This window comes from Vespa crabro, chromosome 11 (assembly GCF_910589235.1).
Source record: "Vespa crabro chromosome 11, iyVesCrab1.2, whole genome shotgun sequence".
NCBI lineage: Eukaryota > Metazoa > Arthropoda > Insecta > Hymenoptera > Vespidae > Vespa > Vespa crabro.
In genome coordinates, this window is record NC_060965.1 from 4,631,029 (window position 1) to 4,650,967 (window position 19,939).

General features: G+C 27.7%; 5 protein-coding genes and 1 long non-coding RNA gene across 8 annotated transcripts in view; 3 read left to right on the forward strand and 3 right to left on the reverse strand.

Moving 5' to 3' along the window:
• LOC124428188 (mucin-17) overlaps window positions 1-4,192 on the forward strand; it is a 37,997-nt gene extending 33,805 nt beyond the window's left edge. Inside the window, exon 7 of the mRNA XM_046971972.1 lies at window positions 54-4,192. Within this exon, the coding sequence (XP_046827928.1) occupies window positions 54-98 (45 nt within the window). The 3' untranslated portion in view covers window positions 99-4,192. The remainder of the gene's footprint in view (window positions 1-53) is intronic.
• Window positions 4,193-4,358: 166 nt separating this feature from the next.
• On the reverse strand, window positions 4,359-5,615 carry LOC124428187 (COMM domain-containing protein 8-like). Its single transcript, XM_046971971.1, has 5 exons — window positions 5,421-5,615; window positions 5,187-5,299; window positions 4,939-5,100; window positions 4,646-4,798; window positions 4,359-4,568 (listed from the first exon to the last, which is right to left on the reverse strand). The coding sequence occupies exons 2-5, from the start codon at window positions 5,250-5,252 to the stop codon at window positions 4,410-4,412; spliced, it is 540 nt and encodes a 179-aa protein (XP_046827927.1). The 5' UTR covers window positions 5,253-5,299; window positions 5,421-5,615; the 3' UTR covers window positions 4,359-4,409.
• A 454-nt stretch (window positions 5,616-6,069) lies between these two features.
• LOC124427813 (PRELI domain-containing protein 1, mitochondrial) lies at window positions 6,070-8,860 on the forward strand. 2 transcript variants are annotated; one of them, XM_046971148.1, is made up of 6 exons: window positions 6,070-6,252; window positions 6,980-7,079; window positions 7,263-7,486; window positions 7,582-7,795; window positions 7,889-8,122; window positions 8,192-8,860. In XM_046971148.1, the coding sequence occupies exons 3-6, from the start codon at window positions 7,395-7,397 to the stop codon at window positions 8,327-8,329; spliced, it is 678 nt and encodes a 225-aa protein (XP_046827104.1). In that variant the 5' UTR covers window positions 6,070-6,252; window positions 6,980-7,079; window positions 7,263-7,394; the 3' UTR covers window positions 8,330-8,860. The 2 variants fall into 2 exon arrangements, with proteins under 2 accessions (XP_046827104.1, XP_046827103.1); XM_046971147.1 differs by lacking the exon at window positions 6,980-7,079.
• LOC124427814 lies at window positions 6,240-7,033 on the reverse strand. The gene is made up of 2 exons (XR_006943029.1): window positions 6,934-7,033; window positions 6,240-6,289 (listed from the first exon to the last, which is right to left on the reverse strand). It is a non-coding gene; the product is annotated as an uncharacterized LOC124427814 (long non-coding RNA).
• A 1,730-nt stretch (window positions 8,861-10,590) lies between the features above and the next one.
• On the forward strand, window positions 10,591-12,574 carry LOC124428000. The gene is made up of 5 exons (XM_046971508.1): window positions 10,591-10,972; window positions 11,195-11,235; window positions 11,460-11,651; window positions 12,240-12,330; window positions 12,423-12,574. Exons 1-5 carry the CDS (start codon window positions 10,942-10,944, stop codon window positions 12,473-12,475), a joined length of 408 nt encoding a protein of 135 aa, XP_046827464.1. The 5' UTR covers window positions 10,591-10,941; the 3' UTR covers window positions 12,476-12,574.
• LOC124427999 lies at window positions 12,506-16,945 on the reverse strand. Of its 2 annotated transcripts, XR_006943055.1 has the most exons (14): window positions 16,390-16,945; window positions 15,985-16,114; window positions 15,790-15,920; window positions 15,592-15,726; window positions 15,272-15,436; window positions 15,040-15,128; window positions 14,787-14,967; window positions 14,495-14,717; window positions 14,274-14,435; window positions 14,046-14,200; window positions 13,639-13,874; window positions 13,477-13,569; window positions 13,335-13,415; window positions 13,084-13,225 (listed from the first exon to the last, which is right to left on the reverse strand). XR_006943055.1 is itself a non-coding variant. In XM_046971507.1 (13 exons), exons 1-13 carry the CDS (start codon window positions 16,490-16,492, stop codon window positions 12,972-12,974), a joined length of 2,199 nt encoding a protein of 732 aa, XP_046827463.1. In that variant the 5' UTR covers window positions 16,493-16,945; the 3' UTR covers window positions 12,506-12,971. The 2 variants fall into 2 exon arrangements, 1 of the variants encoding a protein (XP_046827463.1); XM_046971507.1 differs by having other exon boundaries at window positions 12,506-13,225; window positions 13,335-13,569.
• Between the last annotated feature and the right edge of the window lie 2,994 nt (window positions 16,946-19,939).

Genomic DNA, 19,939 nt, shown 5'->3' on the forward strand with positions numbered 1-19,939 from the left:
ATCGAACGAATACTAATCGAATTTCTTTTCTTTTTTTTTTTCTTTCATTTCAGGAAATAATTGCCGACGCGCATCACCAAAACAACATGAACGAATAAACGCCATTAACCGAATTTTATCTTGGGAAGAAGAAAATTCTTTTCTCTCGTTAAAACCAAAAAAATATATTATATAGATATGTATATTTGGACCATTCCTGCAAACTAAACCAGAAAATAACGTTCTTTCGTTACGAGCAACAACACAAAAAATAAAAGATAAAGCAAGAAATAAATAAATAAATAAATAAATAAATAAACAAGATAAAGAAAATAAAAAAGGGAAAGATGAAAGAAACAAGGGAAGAAAGAAAGAAAGGAAGGAAGGAAGGACAGATAGGCAGAAAGAAAGAAAGGGAATGGCGATGTTACCGCAATATCGCGAAAATAAGAAGAAGAAGAAGAAAAGAGATGAGCATTATAGACTTTAAATAGTAGGCCTATTAATTATTATGATGAAAACAAAAGCCGGCAGGGTGATGAATAAAAAAAAAAAAAGAAAAAAAAAATAAAAGATACAAAAGGAAAAATTCATCGCAAAAGAAGGGACTAAAATGATTGCATTATTTAAAGGAAGAAAGCGAGGGTCGCTAAAAAGGGTATATAATAAGGGAAAGAGTAAGTGAACGAAAACGATGATTTTGAAAAATAAATTAAAATAAACTAAAGAAAACAAAAAAGAACACAACAACCACTACCACCACCACCACCACCACCACCACCACCCACCACCCCAAAAACCCATGTATACGCGTTTGTGCGCAGATTATGAGATTCTTCTTAAAAATAAGAGATTCAAAATAAAAATAAGAGGAAGACGAAACAGTAGTAACAACAACAACAAGGAAAATATTAATAATTAAAATTAAAATCGCATCTATCTCGTTCAGCGCGTATCTCAGTCGCTCGTAACCGAAGGATCATTGAATTCATTTTTACCACGGGCCGAGCCCAGCCGCAGGTGGTTAATAATGATTGGCCTTCCTGTGTAGGAATTTAAACAAGAATAGTAACAACAACAACAACAAAAACAACAAAAGAAATGGTTATTATCATTAAAGAGAAATAACAAAAAATAAAAAAAGAATAATGCGCATGTAAGCGAACGAAAATCAATCTTTCAAAGATCACCGTCATCTGTCATCGTCATCTATCAAGGTCTTCATTATCATCATCTTCATATTCATATTCATCATCATAATCATCGTCGTCGTCGTCGTCGCCGTCGTCGTCGTCATTTTCATTGTCATTGTCATTATTATCATTATCATTATCATTATCATTATCATTATCATTTACCATTATCGTCACTGTCGTCGTTATCGATAGACAAATATCTTTATCGTTTAGCGTATTTGTATCCGGTTGGTAATACTCAAAAATGGCTGGTGCCCTCCCGTGTAAACATTAATATTAACATTATTATATTTCTATGAGAGAAAACGAGTATGAGATCATGAATGGAAGGATGAATAGACGAGAAAAAGTAAGGAGACTGATAGAAAAAGAGAAAGACGAGAGAAGAGAGGCCCTAGGGAGTGTGCGTGTAAGATTAAAAAAAAAAAAAAAGGGTCGAAAGTAAGAATTGTTTAGTAGTGTGTGCGTGTGTCGCGGAACGAAAGAGTGCGCGAAAGAGATCGATGCTCTAATAATTAAAAAAAAAAAAAAAATAAAAAATAAAAAAAAATACAAAAAGAAAGAAAGAATTACAAATACAAGGAAGGAACGTGGAAAAAAAATAAAAATAATAATAATAATAATAATAATAATAATAATAATAATGGTGTACGATTTTACTTTCATTATTAATTATACGACGACGAAGGAAAACAAAAAGACCGCTACAGGCTCTAATAAAACACTTGGCAAAAGAAATGAATAATAATAATAATAATAATAATAATATTAATAATAACAATAATAATAATAATAATAATAATAACTAAGAAGAGAAAAGATAGCAATGAGACAGAAAGAAAGGAGAAATGGTTTGGATGAGCCAAAAGTTGTCGAAGCGCAAATACGCAAAAACAAACAGCACGAGTGATTTAAACGAAAATAAAAATATATGAAAAGAAAAAAAAGGGGGAGGAAAAAGGAGGAAGAAAAAAAAAGAAAAAAGCTCGTATCGCGAGAGAAAATAATTTCTCTTAAGAGGGAGGACAGTCGATATACATATATATATAAAAAGATCTTTTTTTATTTTATTATTATTTTATTTTATTTTGCTCGTGTTTCCTTTCACGGACCTCTTGATTTTTCTTTTCTTTTTTTTTTCTTTTCTTTTCTTTTCTTTTTAAATTTCGGTCTTTGGTTTTTCCTTTAAATATATTTGTACGATCAAGAATTGTTTTTTTTGTTTGTTTTTTTTTTTTTTTTGTTTTTTTGTTTTTTCTTCTTTTTTATGTTATATAACGAGGAACTATACACTTCTATTATATACATTTTTATGATGTTTGGATAAGCGCAGAATGAAAAACACACGACTACTCTTGTATTTTACGCATATATAAATGGAAGAAAAAAAAAACAATGAAATATACAAAACTAAACACATTTACCAAGAGAACATTTTTACACGCACATGAGTACGATGATACTTTCGTACTTTACCATCCATCACCCCACAACCATTCACCATTCACCGCCGCCACCGCCACCGCCACCGCCACCGCCACAACCACCACCACAACCACCACCGCCACCACTACCACTATCACCACCACTACCATCACCACCATCATCATCATCATCACCATTACCACTACGAATACACAAACTTTTAAGTAAAAAAAAAAAAAAAAAAAAAAAAAAAAAAACAAGAAACGTTATACAATAAAGTCGAAACACAGTGTAAGTGATATTTAATCTAGACGTATAGGAAAAAATACGTTCGTGTAATAAATACAAAAAAAAAAAAAACGAAAAAAAAAAAAGAAGAAAACGGAAGGGAAAAAAAAATTCGGTGTTTGTTCGATAAATGATATTTCTCTTTTTAAATGAGAAAAAGAATTTACGACATGAAGCCTATCTCTCGTAATTTTTATGATAATCATTAAAAGTATCGTCATCGCCTAATTACAATAAACAAGACACAAGCGTGCACAATTTTACCGCCCCGAAATATATTAGGATGGGAAAAAAAAACAAAAGAAGAAATAAAAAAGAAATGTGAGAAGGACAAAAAAAAAAGAAAAGAAAAGAAAAGAATAAGAGGAACGGTACCTTTTTCAAGTTTTTCATACAATATTTCTACGTTTATACGGATCTCCCAGAAGTAAAAGAAAAGAAAAGAAAAGAAAGAAAAAAAAAAAAAGTAATTTACATGCGAAAGCTTTTTTTATTAAGACAGTAGCGTGTAGACCATTTAAAGCTAATCGAACAAAAATAAAAGAAAAGATAAAAAGAAAGAAAAAGTGCATATACCATGTATATTATGCCTCTCGATCAGAATATTTCCAAGTGTTAGAAAAGTTGGTATTGATTTTTGAACAGTATAATTAATGAATAAGAAATAAAGAACGAGAGAAGTTTAGGGGAGGGGGAAGGGGGAAGGGGGGGGTTGTAGGGAGAGAAAGACTAGGGGTAGTAGATGGAAGAAGCAAGAATAATATTAGAGATTGAGGAAGAGGTGGAATAGGAGCAGAAAAAGGAGGATGAAGAGGAGGAGAAGGAGAAAGAGTAGGAGAAGGAGGAGGTGGCAAGAAGTTAAAATTAAAAGTTGTATAGTAAACCTTATTCGTATGGAATTTCATCAAAATAGTATTGTCCATAATGATATTTACAACGAAATTGAGCCGGTTTTCTCAACGGAACAAATTTCGGCAACGAGAGAGAGTATTAGCATTTTCATTTGAAATTCTTTAAACGTGACTAATAATCTGTGTCTCAGCGTAACAACAAAATGGATTGTTAAAATAGATTTGGAGCGTCTTCCGGCACATCGAGTCGACTCGTTAATGTAAGAGAGGAGAAAGATCTTTGCGTTTTTGAATACTATTAAAATAAAATTATATTAATATAACACTTTTTACACCGGAGACGCTTCAAAAACCACAAAACCTACAGTCTTCAGTATCTTCGATCAACAGTTATGATAGTAACTAAACTATTCTACATTTATCTATAATCTAATAAACTGTGAAACAAGTGTACGATTATGTATATTTAATCATAAATCCCTTTGAACGTCCTTTCTTTTTATTTTTATTTTTTTCTTTTTCTTTCTTTTGTGCTTTCTTTTTCTTTTTCCTTACATTTGTGAGCCACATAAAAACCTTCAAAAGAATTCTCTAAAATATATATGTATATATATATATATTTTTTTTTTCAAACGTAATAATTTTATTGTACAAAACGCGAGAGAATACATTATTGTATTATTGTTTCCATTGTAGTTATCAACGTATCTAATTCGTCCTTGTTCATTTCAACGTCAATGATACGTCGTGTTCCCTTTTCTTCAACAATAAAATCTAATTGAAGTAGAGGTTCTCGTAGCGATGCCATTTTACTCGTACCCATGACTAGCTGTAATTTATAAAATTTCAATATACAATCTCTTTAATAATTAATTATATAAGAGATATAATAAAGGATTTTATTACTTTTAATCTCCAATCAAAGTCAACTAAAGTTTGTAATTTTTGTTTGGAGTGTTCCATTAATAAGGCATGCGTTAATTGTTCTTGTCTAACTTTTAGACAATTCAAGATATCTTTTTGAATTAATTCGGGAAGATCGTGATACTCTGGAGGCATCTAAAAAAAAATAAATTAACTTCAGTAAAAAGAAAAAAAAAGGCAAAGAAAAACTTAAAATAATTATTTAACGTAAAGCAAATGCCACAAGGATATAATGATAATTCGTTCCATAATAATTGACAGTGATGATTTTATACCTTTTCTTCCATCAAATATAAACATGCTGGATTACGTAAAAGCATTATCATTAATTTATAAATATCTTCATATGCTTCTTTACTCCAATTCATACGATTCATGAACTTATGATAAGACGGTCCTGGATGTCCACAAATTTCATCTATGCATGCATGTAATAACTGCAAGCAAAATATTTATATGACAAATCAGTTCTACACATATTACATTTAATAAAATATATATTAAATTAATAAAAACTACTAACTTCTTTCAACACATCACCCTTATCTTCATCGATTAAGTTGGAATATAAAGACTGAATCATGTCCATCCTTAATCAATACTTTAGCATTTTGTAATATATTTGTGTCGTTTCATCTGAATCAATAAAAAAAAAAAATAATAATAATAAAACAAGTATAATAATATACAATAATATTAAAAATACATTTGTTTTACAATATAATATAAATTATCAATGGATAATAATTAATATTACCTTATGTTACAGATGAATCGTATTATGTGATAAATGATATTTTTTATAAATGCGTTTAAATAAATGAATACAATCACTTTGTTTCAACATTTGTTTATCACATTTAACAGATTGTCAATTGTAATTAATTCCGTTCGAAGGTTATACATTCAGATATCGCAGGGAAGTCATTGAAACAAAAAATAATTTTATTAATGCCAGTTTGTAGCAGGCGCACCAACATATCTACCTGCGTGCCCACTGGCGGTAAAATTTTTATATTATATTGAACTATTTGAATTATCCAAGGAATATTTGTTAAATAAAATAAATTTCTTTTTCAAAATTGTATTTCAAATGTCACGAGATATTACGAATATTGATTAACATAAACGATCGTACATTCTTTTTACGTTACAATTATAAAATATAATAAGAAAAACTTACGAAGTATAGGTTAAAACGTAAAAAAGGAAGAAAAGAAAAAAAAAAAAGAACAAAAAAAACTACATCGTTAATATAACATATATATATATATAGTTTTATTTACTTATTAATTAATTTTCACTACTTAATTAATTTTTAAGTTAATTACTGAAAAAAATAAGAAAAAAGAAATGAAATTTTTATCGAGAATAGATGGCGCAGGTATCTCATTCACCTTCCTTTTCTTATGATAGAAAGAGAACTCGATGTTTCCCTTTTATTCGTTGTCTCCACTACATTGTCCGTTTAGTAAATCCATGCACTACTGTGTACAGTCATGCGACGTGAAAATGTTTATCATAGAATAAACAACATTTTATGGCTATTTATCCGAGTTTCTCGAATTTATCACGAATTTTCTTTTACGGTAAGTTTTCAATGTAATATTTCTCACATGGCTTTCTCTGAAAGAATTTTTTTATTCATTTAATTACACTTATAATACTTTGATGGATCATCGAAAGAATATTTCTACTTTATGGCTTCGAATCGATTTATTTGTATATATATCGTTTCTCCAATTGTACAGAAATTTATTGTAATAGTATATAATGAACTTTTGTCGCTCGTTATATTCAATATTTATATATTTTATTATGCAAGTATTTTTCGTACATTAAATAGCGTTAAGATTATATAATTCTTCTATTATATTTGTCGTTTGACCTCCTTTTTTATTATCTCACTATCAAGTTTGTTGAAATATATAGTCAAAATGTAGGTCAACTGTTGTTTTTTTTTTTTTTTTTTTTATACTCTATTTCATTTCAAACATTTGTTAATTACAACGTGAATTGAATGCGAATTCAACATTCATTTTGTCATAAGCATATGTATGTTTATGACAAAACAAATTTAAAAAATTTATTTTGACTATTTTACTATTTCAATTTTTTTTTGCTATACATAAATTTTGATTCAATTAATACTTTTTGTTGAACAGAAACTTTTAAAATGTATTTAATTAAGAATATTTTCAATCCGATTATTATCTTTTATCATTTATCGATATTTGTAAACAATTTTTTTTAAAGAAATACTTACGAACCTTTATCAGGATTTTTCATTAGTTCGATTTTTTTCTTTCGTACTAGTGCCAAAGAAGAAATTGAAACCGTCGTACGTGACTTAGATCATGTAGTTCTTTCGAAAACATTTTTCGTAATGTATTTCATAAAATCAATATCATAGTATGTGAGTATATCGATAATGAAATTGTTATGTGTACGATATTCGTAATATAAACATTTTTATAAATATATGAATATATATTTTTTATAAATATTACTATACTTTGGTTGAATTATTTATATATTCTATTATTTATTTATGTGTATGTGTAATTAAATATATATATTATGTTGCATTTTTTTTCAGATAATAAAGAACCATCCAGTTATTTAATAAAAACGTGAAAGAGCATCAAACATTTATTAATAAAATATTTCAAGAAAACTTAGAAAGACAGTTGATCATAGTATAGTTCGTTTGGTTTCATTTGTCATTATAATGGTTAAGTATTTTGAAGACAATACAACCTTTTACTTTAATTGGAAACAAGTTGTACAAGGATTTTGGGTCAAATATCCTAATCCCCACAGGTATTAAACATATTAAAAATAATTTTTGTTTTAACATGTTGTTATTTATTTATGGACTTTGTACACAATGTCACTTTTTTTAATTATGTTAACAGCTCGCATGTCTTGTCGGAAGATACTATATCTAGAGAAGTTAAGGATGGCAAGCTTTATTCTAAACGTCTCTTGACAAAAACAAATGGAGTACCAAAATGGGGTGAAATGTTAATTAAAAAGAAATCTGTTAAAATTGTAGAGGAAAGCATATTGGATCCTGAGGCAAGGACATTGACAACGTATTCAAGAAACTTCACCTATAACAAAGCAATGGTAGTAATTGCAAACAGGATACACTATATTACAGAGAAATCATTGTCGCTCTTCAAATATCATATAACATAATCTTAACGTATTACTACTTAGAGCGTTATCGAGAAAGTTGTTTATCGAGTTTCCGATGAAAATCCTTCATGGACTACAGTACACAGATCAGCATGGATATGGAGTTGTGTGCTTGGATTTAGTAAAGCAATTGAAGCATTTGGCCAAGATAGATTAAGAAAGAACTATATTAAAATGTCATTAGGTTTCAATCATGTTCTTGGACGTATGTTTCCACAAACAGCACAATTAGCAACTTCTCATAGCAGTTGTCAGGTAAACGTATCAAATAGGAACACTGTCTGTAAATTTTCATACTTTTTAATTTTTAATATCAATTTATAGCCCGACGATTTAACAGCTAGTAAATCAATTCTGGCAGAAGGTTTACAACATTCTTTAAAAGACAAAGCAGAACAAGTAAAAGATGCTGCTAAAAAGGCCACAGATTTAGCGAAGCAAAAGACTGGTCAATTTATGTAATATATTGAGAAGAATCAGATTAATTAAATGTTATTAAACCATTAACTATCAAGTACTATGCCAAGTGAAGAAATTAAATGAAACTCAAAACAATAGTAAAGAAAAAAGAATAAGATCATTTAAACTTTATTCTAATCCGATTAAAAAATTTAAGATATATTGAATCTAACATTTAATATTACGATTTCGCATATATATTTTTTCTTTAATATATAATATTTCTCTTTCGATATTATACATAAAAAAAAATTGATTAATTGTATATAATGGATACTTTTGTTTTATAAAACATAGTTAATTGTATTTCAAAAAACTACCATTCCTCTAACTGCCAGAGTCCAGAATATACATACAGAATAGGAATATCCTGTTGTTACTCAATATTGAATCATTTAAAATTTATTACATATGTAATTTTAGTATAAAAAACACTCTTTTTAGGTACGATCAACGTACGTACGTGACTTATACATTACCACTTGTCTAAAATAGAATGTGCGAGTTTAAGCATTATAAAAAATAAGTCATGTTTATCTTGGTGATCCTACTGAATTATATAAAATTATCAAGACTTTTATGGGTGCGAAGTAAAACTCGGTTTGATTTGTTGTTCATCTGACAAAAATCTAAATCTAAAAATAGCATAAAATATTAATCGAAATATTTTTTAGGATTATTTAAACGAAATTATTTTATTTAATGGCACTCTATGACTTAATAATACAATACATACATATATGCATATATTTATGTGAAATGCATTTTTACGTTCACTAATATATTTTATAATGTCGATTATAATTCTTTTCCTTTACGGAATTACAATTTTTCCTCAATTCTGAAAATAAGAAATACAATCATACTGTTGAAATATGAAGTTATAAAAACTGTATATATAAAAGATTTATATAAGTTGTGACTTGATACATTGTAAGCAGAATGCCGATAGAAAATAGATACTTGTATAAAATTAGTTATCAAAATATTACATAATAGAATTTGCGTCCTTATTGCTTTAAAGGGCATATATATATATATATATATATATATATATATATATATATATATATATATATATATATATTATATAATATACATAATATATATTATATATATATTATATATTATATATGTATATATATATATATATCACAACTGTATTATATTACAAGAATATATTTACTGTTTGTATGCTTAGTAATGTATCATATAAAATATTATAACATATAGGTAGTTATTAAAATATATGTTAAATACATGCAAGTTTTTTGTTATTTTTGTTACTTTCATACCAAAAGATAGAAGGATAGTAAATCACGTTAATTCACATTATTTCCTCAATAGTAAAATTCCAAAAATCCATGATACATAATGTGTTGTAATAAAAAAATTAATTATTATTTCATTTAAATCAGAAAATATAACAAGTACGTACATATGTATATATATATATATATATATATATATATATATATATATATATGTGTGTGTATATATACGTGTATATATATGTGTGAGTATATATATGTGTGTATATATATTTGTATATATATATACACATATATAGTATATAGTTTTATAATGGAACATAATAGGAAAAAGAAATAAAAAAGAAATCGTTTCAATTTAATTTCAAATTATATACATATATATATATATATATATATATATATATATGCATGCATATATAGATAAACGAATATCAAACAAAATCTTTGAGGTTATTAATCAACAATTTCTGATTAGATAATAATATATTTAAAGAATTTTCTTAAAAGAAAGCTATTAAATCTATCCAATTAATATTAGGAAAATGAAATATTCATTGATTCATTAAAAGGAAAATCAATGAATAATATTAACATGATTCATTGTCAATACGCTTATCAAAGTCTGATATTTGCGAAATGAATATCGTATTGGAAATAACGACGAATGTTTTTTTATCAATTTTTTTTTTCTCTCTTTTCTCTTTTTTTTTTAGATTAATTTATTTCTCTTTTCATTTTTATCATTCCACTAGCACCGAACCTGATTTTCTGGTTGACCTTGTCCTCACCAAATATGGATTCCCGATTAATGAAATAATATCCTTGAATCATTATATAGCGACTTACATCGTTTACTGACGAAGAAGAAATCAGTTCGATAAATAATGAATTTTCCCATGAGATCAATTATAAAAACTTTGGTTTATTCTTTCCTTTCATTTTTTTACAATCTATTCTCAAATTCCAAGGGGAGTTAGTGGGGAGAGAATGAATAATATAATACATTTTATTTAATAAAAAAACAAAGAAAAGAAAAAAGATGTTATATGCATGGCATTGTTATTGTTATTATTGTATGTATTGACGCACAAAAAGAAATTCATCTCGCGAAATATGTGAAAGAGGGAAAATCCAACTCTTATTTATTAAAATGCGTGTTAGTATGAGAATTTCTTGGATAGGAATAATTATTTCCGAGTTGTCGTCGATCAGTCAGATCACAGTATAAAAGTGAAGACTCCAGATCGACTTCCTAACAGTCGATCGTCGACATTACTTGAGAAACATACGATCGTATAACCATATTTTCGTATAAATTTATAATATATTCAAATTAACAGAATGTATCGTGTCATTATTTCTACAATTTTGAGTGAGTCAATTAAAAAGAAAACCAATATCTTTTATATTAAAAATATATAATAAAATATAGAAAATTTGAATAATCCGAATTTATCTCTGTCGAATTTTAAATCAATCGATTTTATTGATATATTATATTTTTTTTATTCGTCTTTTTCTCTATCTATCTTATATTTAATAATATAGAGAATTAATACAAAATTTTTTTGCTTTCTTTTTTTTTTTATCACAGTTGTACTCGCAATAATATCAAACACCATAGCCTTTCCTCAGGTAAGTTTACGAGTTTTATTTTAAATATTAGTCTATATAATATTTGGCTTTCGATTATTTCGACGAATCAGGGAGCACGAATGTTTCTGCTTTGGTCTGCAATCTGATTGGTCAAAGAAAAGTTTTTTGAAAGTTCATACTTATATATATACGTATATATGTATATGTATAATATTTTATCATATCATTTATTCTTTACCTTTATTATATACATTTTATTTTAGAATGACTTGAATCTCGATGATGTTTCTCGAGTAGATGGTTTCGTTTTCGATGGTCCTGTTGACAGACCATTCTCCTCGACTCAACGTTCGATGATTGATAACATGGCAGATCGTGTACCAACAACGCGAGCGACACCTGCACCTATTACTCCAGGATCCGAAGCTTATGAAAATTGCATTGCTAGATGTTTGGTAAATAAATTTAATTTGGATAATCTAATCTTTTTACCTTTTGGTTTTTTATAAATATATATATATATATATATATATATATATATATATATATATATGTGTGTGTGTGTGTGTGTGTGTGTGTGTGTTAAAAAAACAGATTCTTCTTGTTCACTGTATATGTAATATGTATATATTAATATGCTAATGTATATGTTAATATGTAGTTTTTTATTTAGCATGCTCGGTAAAACCAAACTACGTAATATGATTAATCACTATTGATCTTTGCTAATGTATTAGAATATGTGATTAGTAATAAGGATATATGTTTACTTACGTGCGTCATCAATATACCTAATTATATATTTATAGATATATACATACATATATACATACATAATATATATATATATATATATATATGTATGTATATAATTCGTTTAAATACACACATATACATATATACATATATGTATATACAATCTTATATCGTTAATGTTTCTCTAATTAAAAACAAAAGTAATAAAAAAAAAATACTATTTACTATTTACTATTTAGAAATATTACTAAAGAAATATATATATATATATATTTTTTTTAATGCAGGTTACTCCAGAATATAATCCTGTATGTGGAACAGACAACATTAGTTATGATAATCCAGGAAGATTAAACTGTGCAGTTAGCTGTGGCAAAAGTAAATTTATGCAACATCAGAGATTAAAGTTAATTAAAAAATAATAAATATTATTTGATATAATATTAATTTTATTTTTTATGTTATTACAGAGATAAGCCTGAATGCTTATGGACGTTGTAGTGCCGACGGGATCAGAGGTTAATGGGTTATTTCTGGAGATTGATAACACTGATTTATTACAAGATTGAAATGATCTATTGCGGAAGACTGTTTAGCAATACATATTTTATAATATTTTCTACTCTTTTTCTTTTTATTAACACATCCTTAATAGGTTAATAATTATAAAAAAATTTAGCTAAATCTTTTCTCATATTTTTATTATACAAGATCATTTATAATAAGACTTCATCTTTGCCATATCGTAACTTAATTGTTATATTATATATGCATTGTATACTATCATTATATCGTTTTATAGAAATAAATTGCAAAATAACAAAGTACAAACTCTCGGTTGAATATCTTACAATATTTATTTATTTATTATTATTATTATTATTATTATTATTATTATTATTATTAATATTATTATTATTATTGTCAGTATGGTTAATGTAAAAAAACGAAAAATAGATAAAGAAATAAGAAAAGAAAAGGTGCAGCAGTGATTTAAGATATTAGCCCATTATAATAAATCATGGTTCGATCGAAGAATTGTTTCTGTCAGCCCATCTGACCCTTCGAGCAATTTCAAAGTTTCCTCCATGAATACCATAAAGATGTCTAGCCAATATATCAGCCCTGTCTTCTTCCGCTCTTATAGCCATTCTTCTATATCGTCCAATTGCCAAGAGGCAAGAGGCTATCAAAACTATTTGAATGATCAGCCAAAAGATGAGTAAACCTAAAACTAAACCGGCGTCTACGCAGAGTAGTCCATCAATGGAGTCTACAAAAAAACAAAAAAAAAACAAAAAAAAATTTAAACAATAAAAGGAATAATTAAAAAATGGATTAGAAAAAAAGATAAATCGTTGTCAAATGACGATTAAACTTACGTCCACCAGCGATTAGAATCGTATCGGGAGTAGTATTATCCCTGGACAGTAGAGGATCCGCAAAAATCACAGGACTCTGAACTATGATAGACAGTTGTAATGGTAGTTCATCTGGTGTTTTGTTCCTGAAAATTTCAGTTACCTCAGCAGCAATATAAGGCTCCGATGTTGACGCAACGACTGTCGACGTTCGTTTCCTTCTTCCATAAGAGACACGATTTCCTTCACAATGTGTCTTAAAAATGAAAGAAATGAAAATTATATATTATTCTATTTAATACAATGATGATAAACGTTAACTTACCGGCTCGCATTTATCTAAACAAAATTTAACAATAACGTTGAACCTGACCAATTGACTTTCAGGAAATTTAAACGCAGTAAAAGTTGCAATGAGTGAACGATTATCAATTGGATCTTTGGATAACGCTGGAAAGGTTGTTGGATCCGTAGGGCATCCAATTTCGTTAAGTAGAAGATAAGACCAATGTCCTGTTGCACTACTAGCTACTAGATGTCCAGCCATGATATCATATGGACCTAAAATACTTGAAATTCTATTTAATTCCGTGCTTTAATTTTATATCTATCATTTATCAAATTCGATCATGCTTAATTGCTCTTTTGAAGAAAAAGACTGGGGAAAAAAAAATATCCCATACGAACGACTGATCAAATTTACGAAGATAAGATACTTAACCAATGACATACCATCAGCTGGTTTAATTTCAATTCTGAGAGTCAGCCTTTCTCCCAACTTCGTAACGACTGCATCCTGATGATTCTCGTTTAAAATTCTCATAGTTATCATTGGTACTTCCGATGATGCGTTCATTACGATTGTTGAAATTGGCGGTACTCCTGCGCTAAAGACGTTATTACGGATATGGAAAAAGTCAAATAGATAATATATTTTATAAGTCTCAAAACAGTGCTCACTTGGGATCAGCAAAATTTAAACTTGATTCCACTGATACATTTCTAGGCTGTGGAATATCATGTTCACCTATAGTACATCCAACTTTAACAGCTTGATCACCCAGTCTTTGAATAATAGGATTGAACTGTACGACTATGGTAGCCCATATCATCGTCCTTGTTCTGTAAATTATTAAATATATCAATGGAATAATTGATGAAATAATTTTTAGATAACTCACCGATTTTCATTATCGATTGAAAATGCTGGCGTAAAGCCACATGGAATTTTAGACATATCCAATTCCTCAGTTTTTGGTAAAGGCAGTGTTAATATTGTTACATTTCGACCAGTGCCTTGAATACCACAATCATTTCCATAACCATTGGCGTAGAGTCTACCTTCGAAGGGTTCCATCGTAATCAAAGTGACTGTTAACGTCGTGTCACTACATCGTACCTTAACTGAATGACAATATCTTTTAATCTTGCAGTTGAAACAAACGCTAAAGTATTTATTTAAAAGAAACTCACCGTCTAAACAAGGCTCTCTTTCTTTATAAATACTGTTAGGTGTGTTAACAAGTGAACTGGTGCCAAGACTCAATGTATCTTCTGAATGTAACCGACAAATTGGTTTCTTGTTTGAAGTATATACAACTGTGTAACTTCTACAGATGAAACCATCTTCACCAAGATCGCATCTTCTCTCGCACTATTTAATATATTACTTTCGTTATAAACTAATATTAATATACATAAATTTTAATTAAATATATAGCGATACCTCTCGTTTGTCAACACCAGGTAATTCAAGGTCTGAATATGGCAGAGTTACATTCGAAAATTCAGCATAGGAACAATAATCCATTTTCACTGAAACATAATATGTGATTTAGATCATCGATAGACAATATATTTATGATAATCTTTTCCTCCTTTTATTAGATGATTAATATAGATGATATAAATATATTATTATATATTTTTTAATAAAGTTTCTTACAGATTTTACTCACGTATATCATGACACTGATGTTGCAGGTACTCGTCTCTATACATGGAAGCCCTATAAGCTTGTGGCCTAATACTTCTTTCGACCATCGATAAGGCACATCTTCCTAATGTATTATTGATCGATAATGCCTTTGATGTACGAAATTGTGCTGATTTACAGGCACTACCTGAAAATAAAAATTCGAGTAATTTTATATTCCGATGAATTTAATTTTTTAAATGACAATGACAGAGGAGCGAATTTTTTTATTTGTTCTTATTTCTTTTTTTTTTGCAGACCGACCTGATATCAAGAATATTGATCATGTAAATTTTAGTATACCTGCATCAATACACGTTTCATAGCATCGATTTCTCCGCATAGCTTGTGGCAACCAAACAGACGCAACATCGAGTAAAACAGCACCCAATGTTCTTTCTACTTGCCAGAGTTTCTTTTTTTTACAAGTTTTAGGTACTGAAATATATATTAAATAAATATTCAACGAATATTTGTATATAAGAAAAATATTATTAATACCTTTTATACAAATTTCTTGATAAAATATAGAGTTTGACTCCGGAACAAACTCATCGCCTTCAACTTCGACAGTATAACAGAGACTTCTATCGATATCGATCACGAAGGCAGTGCAATTAATTCGTTTACATCTGAATCAGATTACAATTAAATGTTAAATTATGTGAAAAGTGATGGAAAACTGATATACTATACCTTTCGAAGCAAGGGATGACAATACCATGAGCATCTTCGCCACTGAACAAAGCAACTTTAGAAATAGTATACTCAGGTCTAGCTCCGCTAACTTTCTCCCAAGCAGTGTCTTGACAATTTTGGCATGATCCTAAAAAAAAAAAGAAAAAAAAAAGAAAAAAAAAGAAAAAAAAATTAAACGAAAAAAAATTAAAGACGAAAAGAAAAAAACAAAGAAATTAAAATTGAAACAAGAGGAAAAAGAACACCCTCTGATTCTTTCAAATATAACAAACATTGCATTGAGAATATTTCAATGACGTAATATAAACGTCTTCGGAAAAATAAAAAAAAAAAGAAGAAAATAGAAAAAAAAAGGAAAAAAAAAAAGAAAAGAAACCGTGATAAAACATAATGCAACAACACCTGTACAAATGATCGATGATATGATGACGACGACGACGACGAGAAGAAAAAATACCAGCGAACGCGAACGTCCAGGCATCCTTTCAACAAAACTTTTTATCATAAACAATTGGAAAATCTATAAATTAATATTTATCAAACGATCTAACGCGTCCTTCCTTCTTTCTTAGACACTATAACTTCGTCGTTACATAATTTCTTCTTCGCCGTAGTGTTAGTACGGCTGCTTTATCTATCTCGTAATACTTGTAATTAATTTTCTTCGATACCAAACATTTACACCGTCTTCTTCGATCGGCCGATTTTTTTTCATCCTCATGCCCGTCAATCAAAAATTCTCTTCTTCTTCTTCTACTTCTTTTCTTTTCTTTTTTTTTTCTTTTTTTTCTCTTTTTTTCTTTTATTTATTTATTTTTTTTTTTTTATTTATTTTTTTTTATTATTATTTTTTTTTTAATATATACAAAAATAAAAAGAAAGAAAACACGTTCGTCGTCTGGTAACAAACGAATGACAATTCCGTTCTCGCGTTCGTACCACGACTGACTCTACTCACGGGATGTGGGCAAAACTATATATCGAGGTGCATTGTCGTAGAAAAAAAAAGAGGTGTTCCTGCGAAGACGAACAGGACGCGCTCGGTGGTCCACGAATGATCGCGATAGGCTTCTCCCTCTTTACCCCTCCTCTTCCTTCATCACCAGCAATCGCAATTAGTCACCCCTCTTTAATAATACGTATTACGTTTTTTTTTTCTATACTGTGTCGTTGTATATATTATATATATTATATATATTATATATAAATGATATTTTATATACATATAATATATCGCTTTAAAATTGCATAACATGTGATCATAATTATAATCTAAATTAATCATTTATCAATTAATAATTTTATTTATTAATTATATTTATTACTTCTTTTCAAAATAAAAGAGACAGAATAATTATTTGTCATATTCTCGATAAATGAAATTTTAATTTTATTAAAAAAAGATAATGTAAGTATTTTAAAATCAAATGACCTTCATTCGACTAAACATAGATAAGTCTATTTTAATATGATATTTTAAAAATATTAGAGAAATATAAATACACTATAATGGTCTCTTCGATTTAATTATAAATAAAATAACACAATATAATAAATAACTGTAAAATAAGGATGAGTTTCTTTTAGGAATATCATTGGCATTCGAAATATGAATATTTATTATTTCTTTATTGTCATTGGTAAGTGAAAACTACCACTATATTATTTTTTTTTTATCAGCTGCAATTTTGGTTATCCATTAAGCTAATCATTTAAAAATAGTGTCAAATAAAAGAAACAAGATAGGTCCCACGGGTACTATACTAACGTAATATTTCCATCTGTAGAAAGGCTCGCCGAATCGAGGCCGTAGGTTCATTTACGTGCTCGAGTGGTCGTCTATCGTTATCACTGCTTACGCAATTGCCTTTGAAAATGTAGGTATATGCATAGGAATGTGAACGGTTTGTCAAACAAAAAAGAAAAAAGAAAAAAGAAGAAAAAATGAAAAAGAAAAAAAGAAAGAACTATGGAAAGTCAATAGTGATGACTAATAAAATGAATTGATCTATATTTTGATGAAGATTTTTTATTATTGAAAAAAGAAGGTCAAATAATTAATCACTATCTTAATTATAATGCTTATTCTTTTGTTATTTCCATTTTTTTTTGCGTTACAAATCGCATAATAAATTCCATAATGCGAAACTTTTTCCTCATTTATTTAAAGAAATAAAAATCATCTTTAAACCTAATTTTTTTTTATTATTTTCCAAATATGAACTAATCGATATGTTCGGCACTTATATCTGTGATAATAGTATTTTGAAATGAACACATCGATAATATGACTGACGTCAACCAAAAAAAATAAATGCTGATATTTGTCATAGGGATTCTTGTCCTTATACCTTTACAACTGGAATTTATTACGTGTAATTGTATATTTGTACATGTCTGTAAATTTAATATGTCTACTATACAATATATTGTGTATGTATAAATAGATATATTCGTCATCGATGTTGTTTTTAAAGATCTCTCATCGTTGCATACTTAATTATCTATCATAGCATTATCATGACTTAATACCAATCTAATCTCTCAGATTTAGTTATAAATTAAATTATAATTTTGTTTGTAAACTTAATATTTTTTCTTTTCTTTTTTTTTTCTTTTTTTTGGAATAATGAATTTCTAAATATTTTAATTAATTAATATCCATGTATCATAGTAATTAATTATAAGCCTATTAGATTCGACTAATACGTTATTTACTTAATAGGTAAAGTTAATAGCATAGTAATTATACAATTATATCCTATGCATTATATGCCTAAAGTTTACATATTTATATACGTATTCAAAAATACATTATTCTTATGTTTCTCATTTTGATGTAGATATTCGAAAGAGGCAAAATGAAATTGAGAAAACGTGATCATGGCACGTGTAAGATCGATATTATCGTTTGTAAAGGAAGATAACGTGTATAGGATTATTGCAAAATCGTTGTTTCTGTAAAGTACGCATACGAGCTCGTCTATGAGCACGCATCCGGCGTGATGTCCTTCGTCTTATGCAACAGCAACAGTAACGTTATTATATAGAATGAATATATATATATGTGTGTATGTTTATTATCGTCTGCCTGTACGTTGAAGCCACGTAAAACGTAAAATTAGTTCTCAAGATAAGGACTATTACGTGATTTAACTACAAATTTTAACAAAATATTTTTTTTTTCCAAGAAATATAGACTATTTTTTTTATAGGAATTGTAATATTAGAAAAATTATATGATACTTTTATTTATTATAAATTATTAAATATATAATATAATAAATCATTTGTACAATATAATAATTAAAAAAGAAATTTAGAGTATATATATATATATATATATATATATATATATATTCTATTATAATATATTATATTAATATAGTACAATTTACTCTTTAATAATATATTTTATATAATTATAATATATTATAATCATTTATAATAAATAAAAATAATTTTGATAATATATAAAAAGAAAATTTACAATCTCATCTTCTTTGTTTTTCATTTTCATTTCTTTTTATTTTTCTTAAATGATTAAAATCGTTATATAGGAGACTCAAATTTTGACGTGATCCCTTTACTCTCGACAGGCTAGCCGAATCGATTTAGATGCAATTTCCTGTCGGGCCCGTCCGCGTCTACCTGTCAGTCTGCATATCGTCTCTACCCCTTTTATACGGATCAATGATATCGTATAAACGATAATTGGATCGAAACGTAATTTATATGAAGTCGATCGATTACGAGAACATTCATTGTCATATCTCCTGATTTGACAAAAATCGTAAGAATAATAATGAGTAATGAGTAATCCTAATTCCATAATATTATTCTCTTTTTTCTTTTTGTTAAAATTAAAGAAAAAAATATAAATATAAATTCTATTCTATTTTTTTTGTTTAATATTAAATGAAAAATGAACAAAACAAAGGAATATATATAT